This window comes from Chlorocebus sabaeus, chromosome 15, assembly GCF_047675955.1.
Source record: "Chlorocebus sabaeus isolate Y175 chromosome 15, mChlSab1.0.hap1, whole genome shotgun sequence".
NCBI lineage: Eukaryota > Metazoa > Chordata > Mammalia > Primates > Cercopithecidae > Chlorocebus > Chlorocebus sabaeus.
In genome coordinates this window covers 85,932,809-85,960,654 of record NC_132918.1, presented here as the reverse complement: position 1 = coordinate 85,960,654, position 27,846 = coordinate 85,932,809, and the positions used below count along the sequence as shown (strand labels likewise).

General features: G+C 35.8%; 1 protein-coding gene across 1 annotated transcript; it reads left to right on the top strand.

The window, feature by feature from the left end:
* The first annotated feature begins 16,471 nt into the window (after positions 1 to 16,471).
* GMNC (geminin coiled-coil domain containing) lies at positions 16,472 to 27,430 on the top strand. Its single transcript, XM_008009526.3, has 5 exons — positions 16,472 to 16,576; positions 18,314 to 18,488; positions 20,154 to 20,242; positions 21,576 to 21,692; positions 23,468 to 27,430. The coding sequence occupies exons 1-5, from the start codon at positions 16,574 to 16,576 to the stop codon at positions 24,086 to 24,088; spliced, it is 1,005 nt and encodes a 334-aa protein (XP_008007717.1). The 5' UTR covers positions 16,472 to 16,573; the 3' UTR covers positions 24,089 to 27,430.
* Positions 27,431 to 27,846: the final 416 nt, after the last annotated feature.

The following is a 27,846-nucleotide window of genomic DNA, read 5'->3' as shown; positions in this document are numbered from 1 at the left end:
TTAGAAAACTCTCCCAGAAGCTCCCTCTAGTGCCTGAAGGATGCAACAGCTCACTGGCAAAGGATTTGTGAGAGACAGACATGAGAATTTTAGTGACTTCAAATGTCTGGCTAAAAGAGCATGGAGATTATCAACTCCAATACCCATTCTTCTTACAAATGGGAAAACTAAGAGTCCAGAGAGAATGCTTTGTTTAAGCTTACGCTGTTAGTGAGTGGTATATCAAGTAGAAGTCAGGTTCTCCACAGAACATTCCATTCTACTCTGTAGACTTGGATTTGGGACAAACAGGCCCAGAGCAGAATAAAAGCAGAAAACTTTAAGAAGATGAGATTTTTTTAATTGAAGAAGTTAAGGGATGAGGAAACAGTCATTGGGATAAAGGAGAAAACAACAAGGTTAACATTAACAAAACGGGCTAGGGAATCATAGCTATATGTTTAAAGAACAGGAACCCACGGCGGGCGTGGTGGCTCGTGCCTATTAATCCTAGCATTTTGGGAGGCCGAGGCGGGCGGATCACGAGGTCAGGAGATCGAGACCATACTGGCTAACACGGTGAAACCCCGTCTGTACTAAAAAGACAACAAACACAAAAGAATAGATGGATGTTGGGGCATGCGCCTGTAATCTCAGCTACTTGGGAAGCTGAGGCAGGAGAATCGCTTGAACCTGGGAGGCAGAGGTTGCAGTGAGTGGAGATCACACCATTGCACTCCAGCCTGGGCGACAGAGTGAGACTCTGTCTAGATAAATAAATAAATAATAAAATAAAGAACAGGAACCCAGAGACAGGGTGATTAAGATGATGAGTTAAAATTTATGGATAGATTATTGGAAATATTCTTAAATTGAGCATTTGCAAAAATATAAATTTTATTTGTGGGTCTTAAGATCACTAATGAAGTTTAGCTACTAATTCCCCACTTATTAAAATCTGTTATTAACTATTATTCTCTTCTTGTCACCTCTCTCAGTAGAGATTGCTCATAATGCAGAATATGAAAATGCCAAAGCAAGACAATAAACCTTGACTTCCTGCCCTATCCTAGTTCACGATAACGGACTGGCAGTGGGGTTTTCAGTCCAAACAGCCATGATGTATTATCCTTAAGTCGTGTGTGCAACTTTTGGTCTCCCCATCCTTTTGCCAAAGTGTACAAAGGACAATTCCTCTACAGAGAAAACTCTAAGAACTATCTTCCTTTAGAAACACAACTGTAAACAGCCTCATTGCCTTATTCTTGGGTGTGTGACTTTTGTCTTCATACCATTTCTGAGAATTAGTTTGTAAAAATATATTCAACTATTTCTTTTTAACGAATATTTAATGTGAGAGTGTGCTGTATGTATAGAGATGTACATCCAATAGATCATAGTCTGGTGGGGAAAACAGGAAGGTACGGAAGAGAAGTGGAAAATATGGTTTCCAATACCTTTCAATTCTCAGCACTTTTTACATCTTAGCAATTCTGAAATGTGATGCTGAGTTCGCTGGAGATATTATTACCAAATACATCCTGTCAGGTACTAAGGATACTTGATACATGAGCTACTCTTCACCAACAATACCAGTGTAGGAGGTGAGTGAATAAGGAAGATATAACTGGAGTGGGACTCTGACAAATAAAAATGTGTTTTGTTTTTGTTTTTTTTTTTTTTGAGGCGGAGTCTTCACTCTGTTGCCCAGGCTGGAGTGCAGTGGCACCATCTCGGCTCACTGCAAGCTCCGCCTCCCGGGTTCGCGCCATTCTCCTGCCTCAGCCTCCCGAGTAGCTGGGACTACAGGCGCCTGCCACCGCGCCCGGCTAATTTTTTTTTGTATTTTAGTAGAGACGGGGTTTCACCGTGTTAGCCAGGATGGTCTCGATCTCCTGACCTCGTGATCCGCCCGCCTCGGCCTCCCAAAGTGCAGGGATTACAGGCGTGAGCCACTGCGCCCGGCCAAAAATGTGTTAGACAAGAAGCTTCCACATGGAATAATGCAGTATGAGAGTATGGAATTTTAAAAAGTGTTGAGTATGCTGGGGAATTGCAAGTAAGTAGATGAGAATTTCTGAGTTTCTATGCTACATCATTTTATGGAATGTAATAACAAAACTCCTCAAGGCTGACTTGCTTACTCATTAATTGAGCAGTGTCTTGTCAGGCAAAAATAGTAGAGATTTGGAGATAAATTTCTGTTAAGTCACTTTGAAAAATGAGAAGACTTCATAGTAATTTAGTTCTTTTTCTATTTTCAATTTTCACAATCATCATCATAAATAAAGACAAATACCTAATAAGCTAAATATATTGAGAACCAAACTTGTGCAATGTACTATAGTTAGTATTTTTTCCAACATCATCGCATTTTATTTTTGCAAAAAACTTTTATCCCTGAGGCAATACTATTGAACCACTAGCATAAGAGAAACAAAGTATCAGTGCATTTCACAACAATCTTCATCACATCATTTAGCAAGTTTCTTTATCTAAAATAGTATATAAAATACATGATTCCTTGTTTTTTATGTGAAACATTAGAGTGAACTTAGAGAGCTATACTTAAGAAAGTTTTATAAGCCTGATGGAAGTATCATTAAGAAAGTTTTATAAACCTGATGGAAATATCATTAAGAAAGTTTTATAAACCTGGTGGAAATATCATTAAGAAAGTTTTATAAACCTGATGGAAATATCATTGAATCCAAAATGTTGGGGAAGACTTAAGTACTGTAAAAATATTCCAGTAATGAACAAGAAGTTGGTGGCTTCACGAAATTGGATAATAGTTCAGTACAGGGAAGTATGGTGGGAACTGTGGTAGAAGATTAGATGCAAAAAGAGATCTAAGTTCCAACTGCAATTTTACATATATGTATACGTATCACTATGATCATATATATATGATCATATATATATGGTAACTACCCTAATTTGATCATTATACTATGTATGCATGCACCAAAACATCATATTGTGCCATATATATATATATACACACACACACACAAGAAATTATTATCTGTCAATCATAAATTTAAAAAGTAAATAAAAATAAAATCTAGCTTATACTATTTGCAAGAATCAGAATAAAAAGAAAGGAATGAAAATCTAAAAATAAATGCGAGAGAGAGGTTGGAGGAGAGAGAGGATAAATAACAATATTAATGTTAGAAGGTGGACTTCAGGGTTGAAAACACTAAACAGAAAATAAAATAGGCTAACATGTACTGATAAAAGTCACATTTTGTGAAGCAGATTTGCAGTCATAGAGCTTTACATGACACCTTACAGCAGCTCAATATAAAAAGTAAGAACTACATATCACATTGGCAACTTGATGAAAATATAATTTGAATAAAAACATTTCATATGTTTCTTTTGATAGCTGAGTAAATCTAAGCATGTCATGAAAATTAACTGACTTAATCCTCACGATAATAATGCTGTGAACTGAACACAATTATAATCTGTATTTACAATTGAGAAAAACTACAAACAATATTAGTCAAAAGGTTATTTTTTTGACACATCCAATAAGAATGACAAATCCTTCACATGCTTGATTAAGGACAAAAGAAAGGGAGTAAAATAGAAAAGAATAGAGATAAGAAGATTTAACTACAGAGAGTATTTGCAGAATAATATATGTTATGATATGCAATTCTATGGCAGCCCATTTGAAAACCAAAATAAATGAATGATTTTTGGGCAAAATATGTAATTACCACAATTGAATGAAAAATAAGTGGAAAATCTGAAATGATCACTTAGAAAAGTATTGAAGGAACAGAGATATTCACAGGTAATTTCTATTAAATATATAAAAAGTATGTACTTCAGGTATATTAAAGTAAGGGATGAGTATTCATGATCAGAAAATGTATAGATGGTGATATTGGATAGGTATTTGATAAAATTCAGTAGCCATTACTAATAATCACACCAAATAAAATAAGAATGATAAGAAACTACCAATATTAAAAGGAAAACCTGTGAGAGCCTTCACATGATTTCAGGCCCAGCCTTCTAGCCTAACACTGAGCAGAGCAGAATTGAGCTGTCCTCAACCAGCCCTGCCTTGCCCAAATTGCAGATTTGGAAGCAAAATAAATCTTGTCACTTATTTAAGCCAGGGTTTCATGGTACTGTATTACTGACCTTTTGGACAGGACAATCCTTTTTTATGGGTGGTTATCCTGTGCATGGATAGGATGTTCAAGAGCATTCCTAGCCTCCTGCCAGTAGCAACCCCACATATGTATTGACAATCAAAAATATCCTTGGTAGGCAAAATCACTCCCAGTTGAGAATTACTGCTTTAAGCCATTACGTTTTGTCATCTGTTATGCAGTTACAGTAATAGCTTGTCTTTCCCTGTCCTGGATATCATCCCCACCAACGTCCCCACTTAGGGAATTTAACTAGCCCATATAATTAAATCTACACAACATTTATACATAATACATGCATACATAGCATATAGGATTATTTTTAACATCATTTCACAAAGGTATGAAAAGATAATATGTATATTTGCCTATGTAATCTTTCTTTTCTCACTCAATACCTTGTAGAAATCAAATAAATGAACAATTTTAAAACTTTTTTATTGGTTATAAAATAATACATTGGCTCAAATCTTATATTGGCTATATAATATTACATAATATATCCTGTAATTCTTCTCTTAATGGATGTTCAAATTATATCCATTATTTTTGCTTCTGTAAACATTAAATAATAAAATATTTCTATTTATATCTTTATGTAGTGGTGATTAGTGTCTTAGAAATATTTTTCCAGGAGAATATTTGCTGGGTTAAAGGTTTTATAATTTTAATAGATGTTATTTGCCAGATTGCTTATTTTTAGATTGTCCTCAATACCTCACATTTCAGCTAGTAGCATACAACTTTTTAATTTGTTTAGAATACTTTATATTCCCTTAAGGTTATACATACACATATATATTACATGCCATATATATATAAAGTATGTCAGATTATATATGTATAAGTTCCCACGGGTATAATCAAAACATCAGTGTGAGAGGCAGGTTCAACTTGGTGATTTTTAACTTCCCCTTGAACCCTGATAAGTTATGACTTAGTGTATCATGAACTGTGAAGGTCCTGCACTCAAAATTCTTTTTTGCTTTCCTAGGTATGTGTGTATGTACATACATGTGAGTGTGTGTGTCTTTGTTTGTATCTTTCATATAGGTCCGATTCCACTCTGCTAAGTTCTAAGTATTTTCAGTAGTGTGTGTGTGTGTGTGTGTGTGTGTGTGTGTGTTTGCATGTGTGCCAGTATGGATGAGTTTGTAAAATTTGTCAACTGGATCAACTCTCTAAATGAAATCTCTCCATGTGGCCTGGTTTTTGTCTTAACAATGTGGCTAGGTTCCAAAGCTGAGCTTTGAGACGGAGAGAGAGAGAGAGAGAGAGACAGTGGAGGAAGGAGGCAGGGGTGGGGCTGGGGAAAGAGAAGCCATATCGCCTTTAAGAACCAGCCTCTGAGATTACACAGTTCTGCCTGTTCTTTTTGGTTGAAGCAGGTATAAGGTCTCCCTGTAGTTTCAAGAGAAAGGAAAATAGATTCTACCTCTTGATGGAAGTGGCAAGGTTGGGAAAGAACATATGGGAACGGAAATACTGCTGTAGCCATTTTTGAAAAATATAATCTGCTGTAGATGCAACAATGTGAGATACAAATTTTAAAAATGATTTCTATAAAATTATCTATAACTATACCTAGCCATTTAAAAATTCCTGGTAAGGCTAAAAATTTTACACATTGGTAACTATTAATTTTCTTCTTGAGCATTCATGTCCATTGCAGATTTTTAAATTGTAATTTTTAGAGTTTCCTAAGTCATTTATTTATTATTTTATTATGTATTATCCTCCACCTAAGAATATGGTATTTTCTATAATGTGAATATCATATCCTGAATAATGATGCTTAAACATGTAAAACAATAGAGCTATTACAGTAGTAATTTAATTTCAGAATACTAGGTAAATGTTTTCCATGGTATTTAGAAAGGATGAAAGACATTAGAATGATTTTTTAATTGTTCTAAATTATTGTGACAAAGACGTTAGAATGACTTTTTAAATTGTTATAAATTATTGTAAAATAAAAACACAATATCCCAAGATCTCATTTTTAAAATGACAATACCTGATAAACACTGAAGAATTATTAAAATTTTTAACTATCTACAAAAAAGCAACATTGACTAATGGCAAGATTAGATGGGAGTTCGAAGATCCAGTTTCTGGTTTTAGGTCTTCACTTAAAAATTGGTCCTTAGCAACTCCATTAACTTCCCAGGCGGGTCTCGGGAGATGAGAGGGTGTCAGATGGGATCGTCTTGAAAGTCCTCTCCTGTTCTAAAAATTGTGAACTCAAAGTTCTAAATCCTTGGGAATAATAGAGCACCAATTCTAAAAGACGTTTTTCTTGTTTTTAAATGAGAGCTGGTTCTGCAGGAGAATATGGGAACCTGTATTGTCCAAAGTACTTGACTGGAGAAAATGCCTCAGTTTTGTAGACTCTCGTATTTATTTGAAAGACCATTATTTCACCAAGTATTTGATGCTTTGAAAACAAATCTGCCTTCACGTGCCTAGTTAAAAACCCTTCAATAACTTTCCATTGCTCATAGGATGGAGCATGGCACCTGCGTGACCTAGTCTTAACCTGTCGCCCCAGCCCTATTATTCACCAGTCCTTTCGTTTCTGGTGTATGTATCAGAACCATTGCATATGTGTTTTGTCCTCTCTGTTGCATGTTTCCCTCTCCCTCCCCTTCTCCACCGGTTTAATTCCAACTCTTTCTTCAAGTTTTGGTAAAATGTCACTTAGTCAGAAAAATATACCCTGACACCTCAGTCTACTCCCAGCTTCCTTCCTCCAAGTCAGATGGGTAGGAGCACAGGTCAACACATCCACAGCACCCTATAATTCCTTGGTCATTGCACTTATCGCTATTTCAGTTTACATACCTACGTGTGTAATATTTTCCCTCAAGTATAAACACCATCAAGACAGCCATGTCTCTTCTGTTCAGTGCTTTATCCACAGTAATTACATAATGTAGAATAAAATTGAGGAAGAGCTCACTCTTTGAATGAATTCCCACTTGTATTCACTAAAGTCTGCTATGTTGCCTTTGATGGAACACCTTCAGAAATGGAAAACCCACTACTTAAGAAAAATTATTTATTTTTTGACAATTCCGTTAACTACAACTATTGACCATCAATCTGTGGCCCTATAATTTTTGCCTCGTGTTTTTGTTTCAGACTCTGATTTTATGTAGAATAAGTACTTCTTGAACTCCATCCACTATGTAGTGTTTTCTCTGTTTAGTAGATACATTTGCATCTAGGGCATAGTCACACTTCAAATGCAGAAGGAATAGTGCAAGCTGATGCCTACAGGGTAATGGTAGTTAAAGGAGGGCAAAAGATGAGACACCAAAACATTGTTCTACAAAGGACAAAAGTATAATATTTCATTTGTGGTTTACTAGCTTCAGTGAAACAAAGATTTAACTGAAGCTGTCTTCACATTCTTTTCTTCTGATTGTCCACTTTTTGATGCATTTTCTCTCATATTCTTTGTTTTTATTTGTTATATATATTTTTGACTTTTATTTTAGGTTCAGGGGTACATGTGCAGGTTTGTTATGCAGGTAAGCTTGTGTCATGGGGGTTTGTTGTACAGATTATTTCATCACCCAGGTATTAAGTGTTAACCCTAGTACCCATTAGTCATTTTTCCTGATCCTTTCCCTCCTCCCACTCTCCACCCTCCTATAGGCCCCTTTAAACTGTATTTTTCAGTTTTCTTCAAATCTGGGTGTGCTCACATTCTGAAGTTCCCACAGGTATAATCAAAACATCAATGTGAGAGGAAGATTCAACTTGGTGATTTTTAACTTCCCCTTGAACCCTGATAAGTTATGACTTAGAGTAACATGGCCCATGAAGGTCCTGCACTCAAAATTCTTTTTTGCTTTCCTAAAGCTTAAACCCTTAAGATATGGGATAGACTCAATATATCCTCTCACTCAGTGTACTTCCCTGCTTTTCATGACCAGTTCTGAGAACCTAGTGACTCAGAATGTAGGAAAGAAAGAATGCTATAGTATTGGAGATTAGCAATGATTCTACTCTACTTTCAGCCTTCTCACTCACTGCTGCTTCTTCCTGTCTTCCTGATCACCCTTCATGGCCACGGAAGTTCTACTAAATCTCAGCAAAGTTATCCCTATACAAAAAGAGCCAGAACATATCTGTTTAAAGATATGCATGGAAATGAATTACAAAGACAGATTTCTAATCTCAAAATCATACTAAATTGTGAGTTCTGAGAATTAGAAATAATTGTAAGGAGCATATCTTTTTGGCACTATTAGTGTATGAGTATAATATAAACCATATGAGGCTACCAGTAATCCACCCTCTTAGTGAATTCCTCTCGTGGCCAAGAGCTCACCACTGACAGGGTATCAAGTTCTATCTTTACATAGTACTGAGTGTTACAAATGTCTTTGTTTTTTAACCTGAAACCTGAAATCAGGCAATTTGTTAATTGTAACTATTGGAACTAGTTCTAGTTAATCTTTTCAATAATTTTGTTACAACATCTCTCTTACAAAACAATAAACACTATTAACATGTTGGTATATTTTCCCTTTGCTTTTTAATATGTATGAATATACTTGCATACATTCTAATATAAGTAACAATGTCATTTTTCTATGTCTTTAATTTTTTTCAAAAAGATTTTCTGTAAATATGCAATCTATACTATGGATATATTGTAATTTATTTAACCAGTTTCTTATTGAACATTTTTAAATGTTCACAAATATTCAGCAAATGGTGTAATAAACAAAGTTGTACATTATTTTTGCTGCAATGTATTATTTTTATAATTTTATAAATTATTTTGTGCTTACTGGCTTAAAGGATATGAATATTTTAAAGTTTTGAAATATATTTGCGTATGGATGAATGTTCTATGTATGTTTTTTCTCTTGATTGTTTTGTTTTATGACAAAATATATGATTCTTCATATATGAAGAAAGATATATACAAACACACACACACAAAAACCCACACTCATAGCACTTATTTCTCTCCTGAGCTAAGAAACAAGCAATAGACACAAAAGACAGATACTTGGGAATAAAAGTTATCTTTATCATTAAAAAAAAAGCTTGACTATAAAACACAACATATCTATAAGTGCATATTAGGTAGCCTGCTAAAACTATACACACACACACACACATATGTGTATAAGATAGCCTACTAAATATATATATACACAAGCAGTTACTATAAATGAGAGCGGTTCTGTAGAAGCATATGGGAACCTGTATTGTCCAAAGTACTTGATTGGAGAAAATGCCTCAATTTTGTAGACTCTCGTATTTATCTGAAAGACCATTATTTCACCAATTATTTGATGCTTTGAAAACAAATCTGCCTTCGCACACCTACTTAAAAACCCTTCAATAACTTTCCATTGTTCCTAGGATAGAGCATAGCACCTGTGTGACCTAGTCTTAACCTGTTGTTCCAGCCCTATTGTTCACCACTGCTTTCGTTTCTGATGTACCAGGGCCATTGCATATGTGGTTACTATAACATACATAACTATAGCTACTATAACATATATTTTACACATATACTATATATACTACAGATGTGTGTGTATATATATACACATATACTGCATGTATATATATACATACACACATAGTTTTAGTAGGCTACCTAATATGCATTTCTGAATAGAAATAGATTTACTCACTTTATTATGGTGACACTGGGTGGCCACACACAGCAGCAGCTGGGACAGAGCCTACTCTGTAAGCTTTCCTCGGGAGAAGCAGAGAAAGCATGTGTCGTGCAGACGATTACATTAAAATGGGAAACAAATTGTTCCTTTTCTTCTTTCAATCTCACTAATCAAATAAATCTGTTCTCCTAGGAATTGTTGTCCCTTTATAGGAAAATTAGGTGCGGAGAGTAGTCTTCGTTTCCCAACATCTGTACATTTCCATCTGTATGTATTTCAAGGCAGTGGACTTCACTGATTACTCCATATACATGCATATGTATACATGCAAATGTATAAGCACATATATTTATACATATTGTGATATGTGTAAATTGATACTAAAGAATACACAAAAATAACTGCTAATAGAAATGTTTTAAAATACGCAATTCTATAATGTGCAAGTTGAGTTTTTCCCAATTGTGTTCTAGGACAATAAACCATTTTTTAAAGAGCTTAGTCAATTTGCTTGCCTCTCTTTGGAGGCCCTCTTATCTATAAATGAAGCTGTTGAAATGCATTTGTTAGTTTAACATTATTGGCTATGATTTGGTTATGCAGTGCTAATACCGCTGTTCCAAAGGTGGCCGCAGAAAAGCTTCCAGTTGGATAAGGAAAACAAAAGGATTATGTGTACTGTTTTCATCATGGCCCTCTTTATTTAACATCATAGAGGTTTCTGGAGTTTTACTTTATTGTTGACAGAGTACTTTATTATGATACGTTTATTCATCTTAATAACATTTAGCATTATGAATTTCATAGCAATCATATATTTTTCTAATATTGTTTTAGAATATACAAACACTTCCTCTGGCTACAGGTTGGCATTATGCTTTCATTTTGTGAAAAATAAATGTAGAAAACAGAGATATTATGAAGTTTTACTAATCTAATACAATTTTGAAGTAAATTTATTTGTTTTAGTTGGTAAATCAGATAATTTTGCCACAAATTATTAGGTTAATAAAAATTCAGTTAATACTTCGTAGATTTTATAGATTAAAAAACATGAAATTATGGCTTCAGTATAGCTTAACATTTTGTATTTAAATGTATTTCTTTTCTTTTCGTGAGAGAAGTCACATTTTTTCAGCTTCTCTGATAATTTCAGGGCTAGACGAATTAGGTCCCAGTTGTCCTGTTTTTCTATTATACTCTTAATTAAGTTTTTTTTTTAAAAGAAACTAGGCAGTAACCCTTTCATTTCTATTATCTTCAGAATAAAATTGGATGCCATGTCCAGTGCCAATGTACCTTTCAGACGTTTAATGTTTCGTCAGTAATCTATCCACTCATCTGTCCATCAAAAATCCCTAAGACACATTTCATGAGCGATGAAAGCACTAAAACCAACTTTGTGGAAATACTGGTGCTCCGAAGCAGAAATTCATTTTATTTCCAATTATAATTGGACTAGCATACCTCCGATGTATATTAATTATGACAACTACTATTATCATTATTTAGAGGAAGGGTCTTGCTCTGTTGCCCAGGCTGGAGTGCAGTGGCACAATCATAACTCACTGTAACTTCAAACTCCTGGGCTCAAGTGATCCTCCCACCTCAGCCTCCTAAGTAGCCAGAAGTACAGGTGTGCCTCACCATACTTGGCTAATATTTAAAATTTTTTTGCAGAGATGGGATTTCACTATGTTGTCCAAGCTGGTCTTGAACTCTTGGTCTCAAGTGGTCTGCCAACCTTGGCCTCCCAAAGTGCTGGGATTACAGGCATGAGCCACCAGGCTTGGCCTTATTTTAATTATTTTCTAATGCAGTTGGGATAAAGTGAGGGAAGTGGAACTGTATTTGTTTTATTTTATTTTATTTCCATTTCCACATCTTTAACCTTGTGGCATTACAAACTAAATTTTACTGTTTTGTATGTATTTTCATAGTCGTATTGAGATTGTTTTCTTCCAGTCTGACCAGGTAGGTTATATTATACAGAAGAGCTTCCCAACTAATGCAGTGAGGCAGAATAGATTACAGGCCTTTGATATACTGTTTCTTCCTGTCCTTGGGGCTGGCCTGGTAAGATTTAGGGGATTCACATGGCTGTCAACAGGCAAAAAAATCCTCAACTATTTACTCCAGTTTGTCTGCAAATATTATTTTGAAGTGTTATCTTACGAGAAAAGCCATAAAGCAATGCTACCAACTACAGTAAAGGTTTGCTTAATTTTGCACAATGAATATAGATCTGTATCCATTTTCCAGAAAAATATAAAGTAGATAGGTGATATTTAAAATATATACCCTTAGACTGAGAATCTTGAAAGTTGTGAATATCACTATATTATGTCATTTTCCTTAATAAAATGCCATAAAATATAACTGAAAAAATTAAGCAATCACTTAATGAGTCAATAAATAAAGGACTAGATAGTTTTAAAGCTATTAAAATGCATTCTTACTGAAACATCCAATAAAACAGTATTATAAATCTCCACATACACACGTCACATTTCCATAGAGAGCTAATCTGAATTACGCCCAAATGGAAGATTTCACTTTTTAAGTTACCTAAGGTCTTTCTCTTTCCTGGCTAATAACCTAATATAGTTATATATATATATATAACCTAATATCGTTTTCCTGACTTTTTCTATTGCCAGAATTAACAGTTGCCTTGCTCTTTCATGCCTTTTGCTCATGTAGAAACAGGTTTTTACCACTGCATAAATAATTACATATATGAAGGCTACCTGAAAGCTATGTTACTTGCAGGTAGTAGTAGGTAGTAGGCAAGTCTCTATCAATATCAACATGATTGATTTCTGCACATCACTTTGGTGGGGTAAATTTAATAACTATGGGTCAACAAACTGAATCTGTCACGGTTCTCCAGATATTCTAAACAATGCAAATGCTAAATCTTCCAATGAAAACCATCTACTGCACTGAATTTTCTCTAAGGATACATTTTTCTTCACCTACAAGTGAAAACAGAAATGCTGTGTTTCTTTGTATGTTTTTTTGTTTTGTTTTTGTTTTTTTTTTGCCTGGAGTTTCAGCTATTGAAGCTATGAGAGAAAGCTATGTTTGTAAAGAGAAATTAAAAATTGTTCTTTATTTGCTACAGAATCCAGTAATGGGTAATCAAATAAAGTTCTCCAGGGGTGAAATGAAAGAACAGTCCATATGCCAATCTATTTATCTCCTCAGTCCACCTCTGATCACACTCTACCCTTTCCTGTCTGCAGACTTGGTTTGTGTGCCAGTCAAATTACCTCCTATTTTCTTTTAATATATTTTTGCCCTGGCAGGGGGCAGTACGATAACTCAACAACTAGGTTGTTATTAGTCACCTCCCCCTTAACACCACCCCTTTAGACACAATGCAAAAGGCAGTATTTAACTGATCTTATTGTTCATAGAAGAAAATCATCTATATGGGTACATTCTACACACTAAGAAAGAGGCACTTCATCCATACATATGAAAACAAAACTGCCAAAAGATTTCACATGATTGTTTACTTGATGCACTTTTCAAAAAAAACTGTCAAACCAACAATAATAATAAGGCTTATACTTAAGCAGATCTTAAGTAAAAAGATGTACATAAATCACTTTCAGAATTTGAAATATTTTCCATCTGTTATGGTTTTAAGGAAAGTTTATCTTCTGATTTATGTTCAGTTGTTAACACTTCTTCACTGTTTAACTTCAGAGTTTCTGAATCACTATCTATACTCCCACTTCTACTAAGCAAAGTAGTTAATGATTTGTAAAACACTTGTGTGCTTAAAGGTAATCAAAGACTCTTGAAAACTATGTCTAGCCCTAAAAAACAAACAAGCAAACAAACAAAAAACCTTATTTTACAAATGTACCTTTCATTTATAGTTACTTTTAACAACAACAAAAAAGCACGGCAGCATGCATATGATCAAAGGCAGAATTCCCTACATCTAATAGTAAGAATAGCTACTATAATGAACACATAATTTAGGCAGTAAAACAGTAATTTTATAAGCATTAGTGGTAAGCTTTTTAATAAACCTTTCAGGTATGTATTGCATTCCTAATTTGCCAGATGAGTTAACTGAGGATTTAGGGTCTTTGCTAATATAATTCGAGGTGATTCAATTTCAGAGAGTAGAGAAGAAATTGGAATTCAGGTATATTTGGATCGAAAGCCTATGGTTTTTGTTTTCATACTGTGTTTGCTCAATTGCCCATTTTGTATCATTTTCAGGCCCAAGAAATCATATCTCTCAGAGGCTCATGTCTCATTTGTGACAGCTTCTAAAAAAGTAAAACAACTCGATCCTCCTTTTTCTGCTCCTGGTGCTCATCACAAAACTAACTGGGGTTCTGCCAAACAGACTCTGTGTTGGGAGAACTACAAACATGAGTTCTTTGCCCTGAACAAAATCACTGATTCTTACAACTCAAGTGGGTTTTGATCAGTTTCCTCTTCCGATGTCAGGGTGGTACTGCCAGTGCATCTTGCCCAATATGCAGTGAGGGCAGAGAGGGGCCCACTCACTCACATCACTCTCTGAAATGAGTCCATGTAGAATAGGCCGGTTCACCTATTTTCCAGACAGTGACACCCAAACCTGGTACTGTTCACTTAAAAATGCTTACAAATAGGAGAATCGCTTGAGCCTGGGAGGCGGAGGTTGCAGTGAGCCGAGATCGCGCCACTGCACTCCAGCCTGGTTAGAGAGGACAGAGCGAGACTTCGTCAAAAAAGAAAAGAAAAGAAAAGAAAACCTTGCAAATAAACAATATTGGAACAAGAGGAAAGGGCCCAAACAAGTCTGGCACCTTCTTCCTCTTCATCATCTATTCTTTTCTTAAATTTGGACACAGAGCACTTAAGTATCTGCTGTGTGCTCATCACCTTGCTAAGTGCTGTGGGTCATAAGTATAGTTCAAGGAAAAATAAATAACAGTCAAAACTATTGTAGAGAAAGAGCTGTGCAGAACAGGATGAGAAGTTTTCTCAATTCCTCCTCCTTGTCTGGGGTTAGTTTGCTAGGGTTACTATAACAAAATACCACAGACGGGATAGCTTGAACAAGAATTTTTTTGGGAAAAAATATTCTGGAGGCTGAAATTTCAAGAGCTCGGTGTTGGCAGGGTTGTTGGTTTCCCCTGAGGCTTCTCCTCTTGGCTTAGAGATGGACGGGTGCCTTCCCACTGTTGCCCCACATGGCCTTGACTTCGTGTGTGCCACCCCTGGTGTCCCTTATAAGGGCACCAGTCTTACTGGGTTAGGGTCTCATGTGTGACTTTATTTAGATTAATTACCTCTTTAAAGGCCTTATCTCCATATATAGCAACTTTGGGGTTAGGGATTCCACATATGAATTTGGGGAAACACAACCCACCCATAACAATAACCATTACATAAATGCCTATAATGTGCAGTGGACATAAGCCAAGGTAGGTCAGATACCACATACATGGAGCTAGGAGCATGGATGCTTCAGCCAGTTTGGGTTCGAATCCCACGTCTGATACTTCTTAATTGTATAATCATTGGTGAAATGTCTTAATGTTAGTGCTTCATCGGTCAACCTGTTAAACCAGACAATAAGAGTACCTACCTCCCAGGGTTAATGTAAATTGCTTTATATCTATTATATTAGGAAGTTGAAATAAAAGTTGGCTATTAGTGGTGGCTAAGTGGTTTTAAAGACGGTGCTACTCCTCTTTCTCCTCTCAATATAACATAATAGGAACTGTGAGAATAAAAGGTAAGAGAAAAGACAGAGGAAATCAAATTCTTTAATTGAAAGATATTAACATACACCAAGTTTTCTTAATTATAATCATTTATTATAATGTGAAGAAAGGTACAATACAAAACGACAATAAATTTGTAGCTTAATTATTTTTACAAATCTTTGTTGAGCACTTATTACAGGTGAGAAAGGGCTCCTGGTATTTTGGAGACAGCAGGGAACAAAATAAACACGAATTGTTATTCTAGTGAAGCTTACATTCCAGAATGGATATATATCACCTCCACATTTAACACTCATTTCAGAACTAGGGGAAAGTAAGACACACCCAATAGGGAAAAAAAAAAAAAAAAAAAGTCAACTGACAACCTCATAAAGCAAGTTAATATTGCTGTCGCGTAGCCAGAAAAAAATACCCAGGAACCATACTAAGTCTGGGGCTAGTTAGATGGGCTTTCCTAAAGGCTCCCTTGATCCCTGTGATGCCGGTTTGGGATTTTCTTACCCTACGTCCAGACACCCGGACCATCTTCCCGCCCGGCCCGGCTCGGCCCTGTCCCGCGCTGCGCGTGGAGCGGGAGGGAGCCCGGCCCTCGCGTAGGTACCGGCTCCGGGGTCGCCGCCAGCCTCCGCCGCCCGTCTCCCCGCCCGCGGCAAGTCCACACGGGGGCCGGGTTTGAAGCAGCGCCGCCGGAGGCGGAGGGCCGGAGGTCCTGCCTTAGCCCCACGGCCGGTGGCCAGCTCGGCAGGTCCCTGGTCCCGGCGCGGTGGTCGCCCAGAGCGCGAGTGACTTTGTCCTCTGCTGGGTGACTCCTGGCTCACGTCACCAGTTTGACAGCCTCTCACCAAATCAGAGAGCGGCGCTCGCCGGGAGCTCTGGGCGTCACCGGGAGCTCCCGCAGATTAGAACTCGCCTCTCCTAGCTCCTCCCCTCAGTCTCATTTAAAGCTCCCACTAGTTTTCCTGAAAACTTGAGTGGGCTCAGTTTCTGCAGCGCTTTCTTCCACTGCAAGATGGTAAGTGAGGAACTGGCGTTAGCTAGTCCGCTGGCAAACTTGGGTCTCTGGAAGTTAATGAGCTTTGCATTTAGAATTTATTCCACCTTGGGAGCAAGATTTCTCTGCTACCCGCCAATTAAAACAGATCCTCTCTGCTGCCCTCTCTTTTCGTATCCTCTATCTGCTTTCTTCCTGTCTCTCTCTCCTCTCTCTCTCTCTCTCTCTCTCTCTCTCCCCCTCCCTTTCTCTCTCTCCCCCTTCTCTCGCCCTCTCTCCCTCTCCTCTCTCTTCTCTCTCCCTCCATCTGTCGTTACTACTTTCCTTACTTTCTCCCCAACTTCCTCCTCCCCCTGCACTCTCTTTTCATTTCTACCTCTTCCTCTAGATTATGCATATATTTGCGAACACTTGGACATGAACTTGTCTAGGAATATTTGGGGTTTGTTTTCTTCTCAGGTATCAATTGCATAATAGCTTAGCTGTGATTCAAAAAAAAAAAAAATCTCAGGGAAGGAGTCTGCAAACATACTTTTATAATAAAAGAAAATTGCACTTGATAAACTTTTGGCCGAATTTCTTTGGTCTGCACTGCCCAAGCTGGACTTGCTTCAGAACTGGAATTTTTCAAAACTTAAATTACCGAGAACATTTACAAAGTGTGATTGTATTGACATAACTTTTTTTTCTTTTTCTTCTTCTTATTTGTTTTCTCTCTGTTTACGTTAATGCCCAGAGAAGCTCTGTAGTAATCAAAAAGAGTTTTTCCAAAGCTGGGCTTTGCTAAAATGAATGGTTTTTACCTGATTAAACGTTGACAGATAATTTAAATTTGGTGTTGTACAAATTCACCCAGGAAGGCTGCATACCTGCCCCTGCCTGGACATTTGGAAAGACTGTGTGTCTGAGGTTCAAGAAGTGGAGGGCAGGAGAGTGTTCACCGGATCAGAACACAGTGGAGAATACGTGCCAATTAGTGACAAGATATCTTTGGAGGAGCATTGAGCCCTAGTGATGGACAGAACTAGAGCTTGCTGTCTTCGCTAACGAACTTCTTTCAGCTTTGATTAATGTTTACTTGGAGTGACTTTATGCTCCTGTGCCTAGTGTTGGGAGCAAAATGTTTTAATTATCTCTGGGACAGAGATAGATAGATAGATAGATAGATAGATAGATAGATAGATAGATAGACAGACAGACTGTGAGCCAGCAGCATATTAGGTCAGAGGGAAGAGAAAGGAAGGAATGAGGCAAGTATGATTCAGAAACAAAAATGAAGAGGTTAGTCTATATTATGTCATATCCATTTCAGCTTTAGCATTCTGCGTTCTTTGTCCTTCAGGAGTTTTAGAAATATAATTAAGGTATTTGCTAGAAAGAACCAAATACTTCTTATGTTTTCACATCATTAAGTAGAATTCCCTTTATTTAGATCTTGGGTAGACTATTAGATGAGCTGGATGTTGCAACAGAGAATCCTTCTGGATATGTACAAATTTCACCCATTCAATGCTAGTCTGCTCTTTTGCTCAAAGGGTTTAAGGGAAATTCTGGGTAAACCAAGAAACTCATTCCCTTTTAGTAATTGTAATTTGACCAACCCGAAATTAATATGGATCTATGGTTAACACCTTTTCTGATTTTTTCTTTATATTTCACTGCATATAATTTCGTTATTTCTCCCACCCTTTCCCCCTTTTAAATCTCCATCACCCCATCTCCTGGGACCCCACATTCCCCCCATTCTGAATTTCACAGAACACCATTCTGCCTTGCCAAGACCAGTACTTTGTAGGAGGCCAGAGCTATAATTGCCCGTATTCCACTACAACGTCAGAATCTAGTGTTGACGTTTCCACGGAGACTTGGGTCTCTTTCTGGGCTGCTGGTCTCCTGGACAACAGAGAGCTCCAACAAGCACCACAGGCACAGGGTAAGTTCTGCTCTTCTGCTTCCCTGACAGATCTGGAGCTCTTTTCCATACCCGTGGCTACAGAGCATCATGGGCTAGGACTCTAGAATAAGGGATGATATGGAAAAGTTAAGTAAACCCAAGGACTCCTGATTTTTACAGTCATAAAGCCTGCTGTTTTACACTTGCCAAATGGTGAAAATGGGATTCTTTACCTTGCCCACTGGATAGCATGTATTTCTCCCTACACTTTATAGTTCTTGGAGAGTCCTATCTCCCTGTGGGAGTGTGAGTCTGGATCAAAGTTTTATAAACAAGACACCAGCAGAATGTCTTTGGAATGAGGATACCAGTCGGAACACTTCTTTTGGAATTCAGGAAAGTTTCCCTGAGTTTGAGAGAAAAGCAAGGAATACTAACTTAACTTTTATTTCATAGAGGAAGTTCCATGCATAGCGTGTTAGAAGTGGAAAAAGGATTCTCTTTTACACACAAAAAAAGCTTCAACTTTGGAGAGAAGTATAGCATTGATGTAAAATGACATATTAATTTTGATCTGTGGCATACGAGCAATATTTGTAAGTATTAAAGAAATGTCTGTGTTAAACACTCCGGTTTCTTAAATAATTCTCAGACACCCTAGAATTAAATATCCATACCATTGGTTCTGCCACATGATTCGTTTTATTTTTTAAAAAGACACAAACAAAGGAACTCAAAAAATTAAAAGCACATTTAAATGTCACAGAGGACGTTGTTGAGTATTAGCTTTCCACTACAAGCAACGATAAAAACAAAATGCCCAAGAGTGTGAACCCAAACTACTTATGCTGCTTTATTCCTATCTCCTTACTCATCATTTCACTTTAATCAAAAATATTTCAGTATCCACAGTATAACCAGAGAAGGGCAAGAGTCAAAACTACACTAGATGAAGAAAAGAAAGTAAAAGTAAACCCGGTTAGTATGCCCACAGTTTTTTATTGATAGATAGAGCTAACTGTCAAATATGGGGGGAAAAGCCACTTTGAATAAAAACATTTATAAAATATACAGATTAAAACAGTTGAAACAGATAAGGTCTGGGCACAGTTTTGCGATTTTCATTAAGATCTTCAAAGAAGCAAGGTCCAAATAGTTTTAAAGTAGAAAGTGCTACCACATACAATTCCAAATACATACAGTCCGTTAGATTAAAAGAGGCAGGCAGACAGGCAGAGAAACCAGTAGCATTACAGATTAGAATTTAATTATAGAGCCAAACAATATATTATCAAGTGCTAAAGCTTAGAAAACAAGATAAAAACTAGAAAAGCATAATGGAATTGCAATGTTATGCCGAGTTTGGGGGGAGATCAGTAAGTATGTGCATAAATTAATGACAAAGACTGCACAGTCTTAATTTATCCAGCAGGAATACATATATTAGGCAAGAACGTGACCCCTTCCTGCTTATAAAAATTTACCTCTTTAACTGCTATGTGATCCAGTGTATAAATATTTGTTTCTCTCAGCTTGCTTGCCTTTTCTAAAAAACTTTAAATGTCTTGTTTTCCTGTATGGCAGCAATAGCTGTTTAAGAAAAATAATTGAACCTACTAAACTTTCTGATTTGATTTAATAAGTTTCTTTATTACACAGAAACTACAAGATTATTTTCTCAGTTATCCGTTTGTATTTTCACAGAATCCTTCAGTGACTCAAATTTTTCTCTTCCGGACTTGTGCTCATGGGAAGAGGCTCAGCTTTCCTCTCAGCTCTACAGAAACAAGCAGGTCTGTGTAAGTCAGAGCATTGAGACTGGTCGCGTTCTGTGTGATCCGTTCCCCACCGTTAATATCTTGCTTCTTTTCCCTTTTGAAATTCATGCTGACTCAGTTTAGAACCAAAGTGACTGTGTGTCCACAGAGAGATCAAAGTTAGATGATCAATGTCAGAGAAAAGAAAAACCACCAAGACACTCTCGAAAGGCCTGCAGTCAAGCTCCCACTTTACACATTTTTGCCGTAGGACCTTGCATCCTTTTCCTTTTCCTCATTTACGGAATTGTAATCCTTGTGCTGCCTATCTCAGAGGGAATTTGAAAAGATCAAATGATATAATGAGTGTGACAGTATTTTTAAACCATAACATCGCTAATACTTGGAGAAGAGAGAACGATTATAAAATATTTTCCTAAGATTGCTTTTTTCATGTTCTGTTAGTTTTGCCCCTGAAGGGTAATTTAATCTACTGGACATACAGACAGATCAATCTGAGGCTGAAAGAAGCTGACCCACCTCTGTTTTTATTTTTTATTTATTTAAACATGCAAGGGAGGAGTCCAGCAAAATCTTGCTAATACTTGGAGAAGAGAATGATTATAAAATATTTTCCTAAGATTGCTTTTTTCATGTTGTGTTAGTTTTGCCCCTGAAGGGTAATTTAATCTAGTGGACATACAGGTAGATCAATCTGAGGCTGAAAGAAGCCAACCCACCTCTGTTTTTATTTATTTGTTTATTTAAACATGCAAGGGAGGAGTCCAGCAAAATCTTCCTAAACATCATTTTTGATATTTAATTTCATCTAGTGGACAAACAGACAGATCAATCTGAGGCTGAAAGAAGCCAACCCACCTCTGTTATTTATTTATTTATTTATTTAAACATGCAAGGCATCATTTTCTATATTTCATTTAATCTTGTGGACATACAGACAGGGCAATGTGAGGCTGAAGAAAGCCGACCCACCTCTATATTTATTTATTTATTTATTTAAAAGTGCAAGGAAGGAGTCCAGCCACATCTTCCTAAACATCATTTTCTGTATTTAAACAGTTGCATGCAGCTCATTTTCCTTCATATCTACCTAATTCCCTTGTGGTTACAAGTTTAAAAGTCTATTATAATCTCTCCAAACGCTTTGCAATGAATGAGAACTCAGAGCACAAAGCTGAACAACTGGGCGTTAGGGGAACGTAGATTTAATTTAGGCCTCTCAGGATGAGGGCTCCCCGTGCTCGTGCTCACACAACAAACAGCAGTCCAGTCAAGGAGCAGTGGCATTACTATAAGGTTACAGAGTCAGTACAGTGGAGCAGCCTTCACCACTGTCTGCTTTTTGTAGCTGCAAGATACCCTGGTGCAGAAGGAAGAAGAACTCGCTAGGTTACATGAAGAGAATAATCACCTCAGACAATACCTGAATTCTGCTTTGGTTAAATGTCTTGAAGAAAAGGCCAAGGTATGTGTGTATCTACTTTATAAGAACAAAGCAGTGATTTGAGAAAGGAAATGATTTATGTTAAACTCCTTGATTAAACAGGGTATCTTGATATGCATTTATGAGATAGATGGTTTTTCTTAAGGAAATATGGCTCTTTCACAAGAATTTTTATCTATCATTTCTCTGAAGTACCTAGATTGCAGGTGTCAGTCATATGTTACAAAAGAAGTTGCTTAAAAATCAAATGCTAGTCGGGGTTGGGGGTTGCTGAGACAATCAGGGTTAATCAAAAGGCAGAATTAGATGGATGGAATACTGGTATGGGAAGCAGATCTAAAAGACACTCAGTTCTTTTAATAATCTGTTTGACTTTAGGCAAATCATTCTTACTTAGATCCTCACTTCACTTCATCTGTAATGGATGGTCTAAAATGTCCTTTAAAAATTCTGCTAGATCTAAAATGCTGTGAATATTACCGGAGTCCAAATCTCTTGATTTGGCATTTACAAATTACATTAGGCATATACAATTACCTTATCGTTTAATTCACATTTTTTTCTCCACTTTTAAAATGAGCTATTTCTAACTGAAGGATAAATAACTTGCCTATAGTCTTTTTCTGTTCATGCTCAATTCTTTGCCTTTCAATTTTTTATTATCTATTTGCCATTATGTTGTCATTAATGCTTTCATCATCAATCTCTTCTGTACTTCTAGACAAGCTACATTATTTGATATTATTTGGTCTAAATTGATGATGCTTCTTGCTACTGTTACTAAATAGAGCAGTTCAGAGAACAGAAGACACTAGATTTGATTTCTTTACAATTCAGTTTCCTTTGTTAAAAAGAGAATACATCTTGGTTATTTGTCTGGGCTCCTAACTCCAGCCACCATTCCACAAAAGGACACTTATTATATTATTAAATGATAATAACTAGGCAGTTTGCTCTGTCGCTTTTAATAATTTTCCAAGATTTAGAATAATGTAATATCGCAGAAGTGCTTTGAAAGTTAATGAAATAAGAAGAAGCAGTGTTGTATAGTGTTTAATCAGAGGATCTGTCTAGACTGGGGTGACTTAGGTTTATGTCCAAGCTAAATCATTCTCAGCAAGCCATTAATATGTCTGTGCCTTAGTTTCCTCATTAATGAATATTTTAATAACATCTATATCCAATGAGATAATACATATAATCAGTGATTTATAAATTACAGTACATGATAGTTTATTTGTAAATGATAAATACATTTATAAATATTATTTATAAATATAAATATTATTCATATAAATTTGTAAATATTTACTTATATAAATTTATAAATAATATAAATCAATATAAATATTAATATTTATAAATAAATATAAATAATATTTATAATATTTATAAATACTATAAATATTATTTATAGTATTTATAAATAAATATAAATATTATAGTATTTATAAATAAATATAAATATTATTTATAGTATTTATTTTTTAAATGATTGTTTATTTATAAATGATAACTTAATAAGTGAAAGTGCTATTATTGTTATAATAATAACTTGCCTGTGCTGAAATCTTAAAAATATCATCTGGTCCTTTCAACATTTAAGAAAACTGAGCAAAAAATATGATTTAGAGTTTTTAGGCAGTAATTTGTCATCACAGATTTTACTTTACAAACAAGCTAATCCAATCCATCTTACTTGTGTATGAAGAGAAACTTAATCATTTTTTTCAAAATAATTTAGTTAACTAGTAAATATATGAAAACAGTATAACTTTCAAATATCACTTCCCTAGAAATTGCTCTCATCTGATGAGTTCTCCAAAGCATGTGGAAAATTCAGGAAGGGGAAGAGAAAATCCAAAGAACAAAGATACTCTCCTGCTGAGATTCCTCATCCCAAAAATGCCAAAAGAAACCTCTCTAGTGAATTTGCTAACTGTGAAGAACAAGTTGGGCCCCCTGTGGATCCCTGGGTCCTTCAAACACTTGGGTTAAAAGACATTGACACTATCGATGACACCTTACCAGCTAACTACAGTGCCCTCGCATCTCATCCCAGAAGAGTCACCAGCACATTTTCCCAATTTCCGGATGATGCAGTTGATTATAAAAATGTCCCCAGAGAGGATATGCCAATTGACTATAGAGGTGACAGAACAACCCCCCTGCACAGCACTGCCACTCATGGAGAAGATTTCCACAGCCTTTCTCAACTTTCAAATCCCCCAGTGGGCCTGAAAACTCTTCCTTACTATACTGCTAATGTGTCACCCAACAAGACAGAGATGGCATTTTCCACATCCCTGAGCCCTCATTGTAATGTGAAAACTCATTCCTTCCACCAGGGACAAGCCTTTGTGCGTCGAGATGAGGAGGGAGGCTGGAAGTTTACCTGGGTCCCTAAGCAGTCTTAGTGACCCCTCTTTTTTATCACAAAGCACTGCCATGAACTGTTTACAAAGACCTCTCTTGCACTTGAATTTGACTATGTGGAATACAGAAGCTATTGCTTAGACTGTCTCCTGCCACTTTAAATGTCACTCTCAATTACCCACTTAAATCTGCAGGGAATGGCTTCCAAGAATCCATAATGAAACATGTCTGCGCTTCTTTCACCTAAATTTGACTTGTTTACACACCGATACCTGCTATTGACATCCTCCCTTTGCCCTATACTTGAAGAGGTGTTTTCCATTTGCTTCTATATTCCTTTAAGACTTAGATACATTTTTCCGATTATAACCAGTTTAACAGATTTTCCTCTTTTAAGTAGTTGAAATATTCACAGCCCTTTTACTTTTCTCCCTTTGTCATTTCTGAAAACTGCCTTTAGAATGAGCCCTATTTTTGCTTCAAGTACTTACTACTGCGTGTTCAAATAGCTGAGGGTGGGGTAGAGCAAGTGTCTTTGCCCATCAGCACTACTACTGAAGACATAATATGGATGTGTGTACTGTTATGTTCATGGCAGTTCGAAAAGTTCAGTGCCCCATGGTGGCATTGACAAAGTCTCTTAAAACAACTGTAACTTCACTAACAATCAATATCACAGATAAACTTTAAAATTACAAAGAATTTAAATTAGTTTTAAATGCCTCATGATGTATCAGCTTTTATATGTGCCCAGCATTGTTTCTTTAACCAACATGACTCCAAGAAGAGCATTTTGAGGGCCTGTGGTAACAAATCTTGTCATCGTCTGCGACTACCCAGATACTGACAAGCTCTTATTGCTGAAAATAGACTAACCTAGCTCAGCCATTGTCTCATTCATTCATTCATTCATTCATTCACATATTTATTTTTTCATTGATCAGTCCACCCAAGATATCTGTAGAATACCTAATGCCTACTTTGTACCAGGCACTATGCTGTGTGATAGTGATAAAATACAAGCAATTTAGTCACTGTGACCACCATCATGAGACTTAGACCTACTCATCTGTTATGACTTTGAGAAAACGACTTCCCTTTTGTGAAGGTTCAGTTTCCCAGTTGTGGAATACAGAAGTTGGACTAGATAATCACTAATATTCTATGAATTGAGGCTAGGTCCTATCAGATTTACTCCAACATGGCAATTTCAGGTTATTGAAGAAACTAAAGAGAAGTCTTTAGATAGGCACTGCGAATATTATGTAGGGTAAACTTTATGTACAATTAATAAAATTCAAAAATATAAGTCGTTTTAAGTTAACATTGGAAATCATTGCTCTGATCACAGTACTCTTTTTCTAAAGCCCATTTTGCAGTTAACCAGTCTAACTATGTGAGAATAATTTGCATCTAAAAATAGATACATATTAATTTTTAAATAAGTGTGGATAGATTGAATATAAATATTGCTATCAAGGACTTCATATTTCTAAATTTGAAACCATATATTTTTAGTGCTTGTGCTAGTTTTCTTCTTTCCCATCTCTCAAGACCCCTATCATTCCCAGAATAATTTACACATCCCGTGTGTACACCTATGTTTTTTGGACAAACTTCAATTAATGATGAAATCCTTCATGTTGAAACCTGTTTTCATTTTTCTCTTTTCCACATCTCAATAAGTCATCTTGCACAATCAATATCTCATAAGTCAAGTGTGTTGGTTAGGATTCTTTGTAACAAAGACCTGCCTTTCATTGTTGTTGCTGTTTGCTTGTTGCTTTATTTTGGTGATGTAAGCAAAAGTCTGTTATAAAGTTTTGTTACCACCCACTTTTAAAAATAATTTATGAAGAAAGTCCAATATAGTAATTAATATTACTCTCTGGAGTACTTTAATAAGTAGAACACATTCCATTTTCTAAAAAATAAAATAAAATAAATGACTGTGCCTTTTGCATTCTGGTGTCTGTGCCCCTGGTTGGTGAAATTTGTCTCTTTTTAGAATAAGAGATTTAAGAATTGGAATTACTGTACTTTAGTACACTAGGAATTGAGAAAGTAATATAACTAATTTTGAAAGTCTAATAATCAAGCTGTAAAAGGAAATGTATCAGTTAACAAATATTTATTTTGCATTCCTTGCGTGCCTTATCATGTGTTAAGTACCATGAGGATACACCCAGGCTTAGCACAATGCATTTGGTATATAAAACAAAACCACACAAAATGTCATAGCTTTTGATAGCTTTTAAGTGAAACTTAATTTTGGCCCAGTTTAAAGATATTACAGAACATTTGGGATAAAACGTGGTAAGTTTTCCTGGCTTATATCATGGATGATGTTATGGAAGACAATTACCACATGTTTTTGAAATCATGTCTATAAATATTTAATATCCATTTAAATTATGTATAGGAAATTATTTTGTTCATGTTTGAAAATTAAACATTTCTTTCACCTGAGTGTATGTTTTACTTGTATGACTTCACCACGTCTCTCTAGTAAACCGCAGTTCATATTTTAAGCGATAGTGGGAAATAGAAATGAAGTCTTTTGTGATTGTGATAACTATTTTTATATTATGCTTAACATTCCCTAATAGTAGATTTTCTTTTCCTGGTTTGTAACCATAATCCTGTGTATTTGCATTTCTTTGTATCTATGGTCTTTGTATCTATGGTCAGACTAATGTCTTCAGCATTTAGGGCTTAATGGTTCTTTGCCTTCTCTAGCGTACATTAATGAGGCTTTCAAATGTTAAGTGGGTTAGAGTTCAGTGCCTGCTGGATACACTACTCTCTTAACTAGCCACACATAAAAATTAGAATCCAGGATCGATTTTTTAAATTTGTTAAGTTTTCCAGTGTCCTCTGACCATCTGAAAGATAAATCATACTTGTATCTCACTAGTATCTGGAAAAAAAGGATATTGTTAAACTTCAGCTATGAAGGTGATGTTAAAAAATGAGACTATTCAAGACTTCAGTGATGCTAACCTCTAATTTTGAAAAATCTGAGGAAAAGGACCAATATGAATTAATGGCAGAAAGTGTCTGTTTGACTTAATTCAAGAAAATGACTTTTTAAAGAAAGTATGACAAATGGATTTAACAACTCACCTGTAGTACAGATGTGGAGAAAAGTATAGCATAAATATATCCAGTGATAAGCTTTTGATAAATATTACATCTTGCTTGTAAGGTCAGGGTATATAATTTTACCTGTGTTTCAGTTTACCAAAAGATTCACATAAGATTAAATATTAAATTCTGATTTTTTCTTTATATTTCACTAGACCAAATAGAATTGGTTTTCAAGCTACAGATATATAGTGTGAGTATGTTTCTCAACCTATTTTTCATATTTTTATCTATATTTTTTTTCTATAGAGATAACCAGACACCCAGTTTTAATTCTTGTATTGAATATCCTGCAATTGTTAAATATAATTTAACACTTAATATTTTAAATAATATGATTTCTATATGATTTGAAATATTTCTAATGGTATGTAAGCATCAATTTTGTAATGAATTTATAGCTAATAAATAATGACAAAAACTTACTTAATCCTACTTCTGGCCCTTATTTTGGAAACATTTTTTAGTGACTGGAGCAACAAACCAAGAAAAAGTTTTCTGTACCCATTTCTTCTGTAAATTTTGCCACAGAAAGAAAGAGCATGTCAATTTTCAAGTGTATGAAATAGTAGTATGATTAATAATGGAGGTATTTATTCAACAGATACAGCCTCAGCTGAGATACAGACTCAGGGTCAGGCTCAGCTGAGGA

What these genes read in the sequence shown, in the direction of transcription:
- GMNC (XM_008009526.3), top strand. An exon ending in ACAAGCACCACAGGCACAGG is followed by an intron (nt 18,489 to 20,153) that starts GTAAGTTCTGCT and finishes GTATTTTCACAG; the next exon opens with AATCCTTCAGTGACTCAAAT. An exon ending in GTCTTGAAGAAAAGGCCAAG is followed by an intron (nt 21,693 to 23,467) that starts GTATGTGTGTAT and finishes TCACTTCCCTAG; the next exon opens with AAATTGCTCTCATCTGATGA.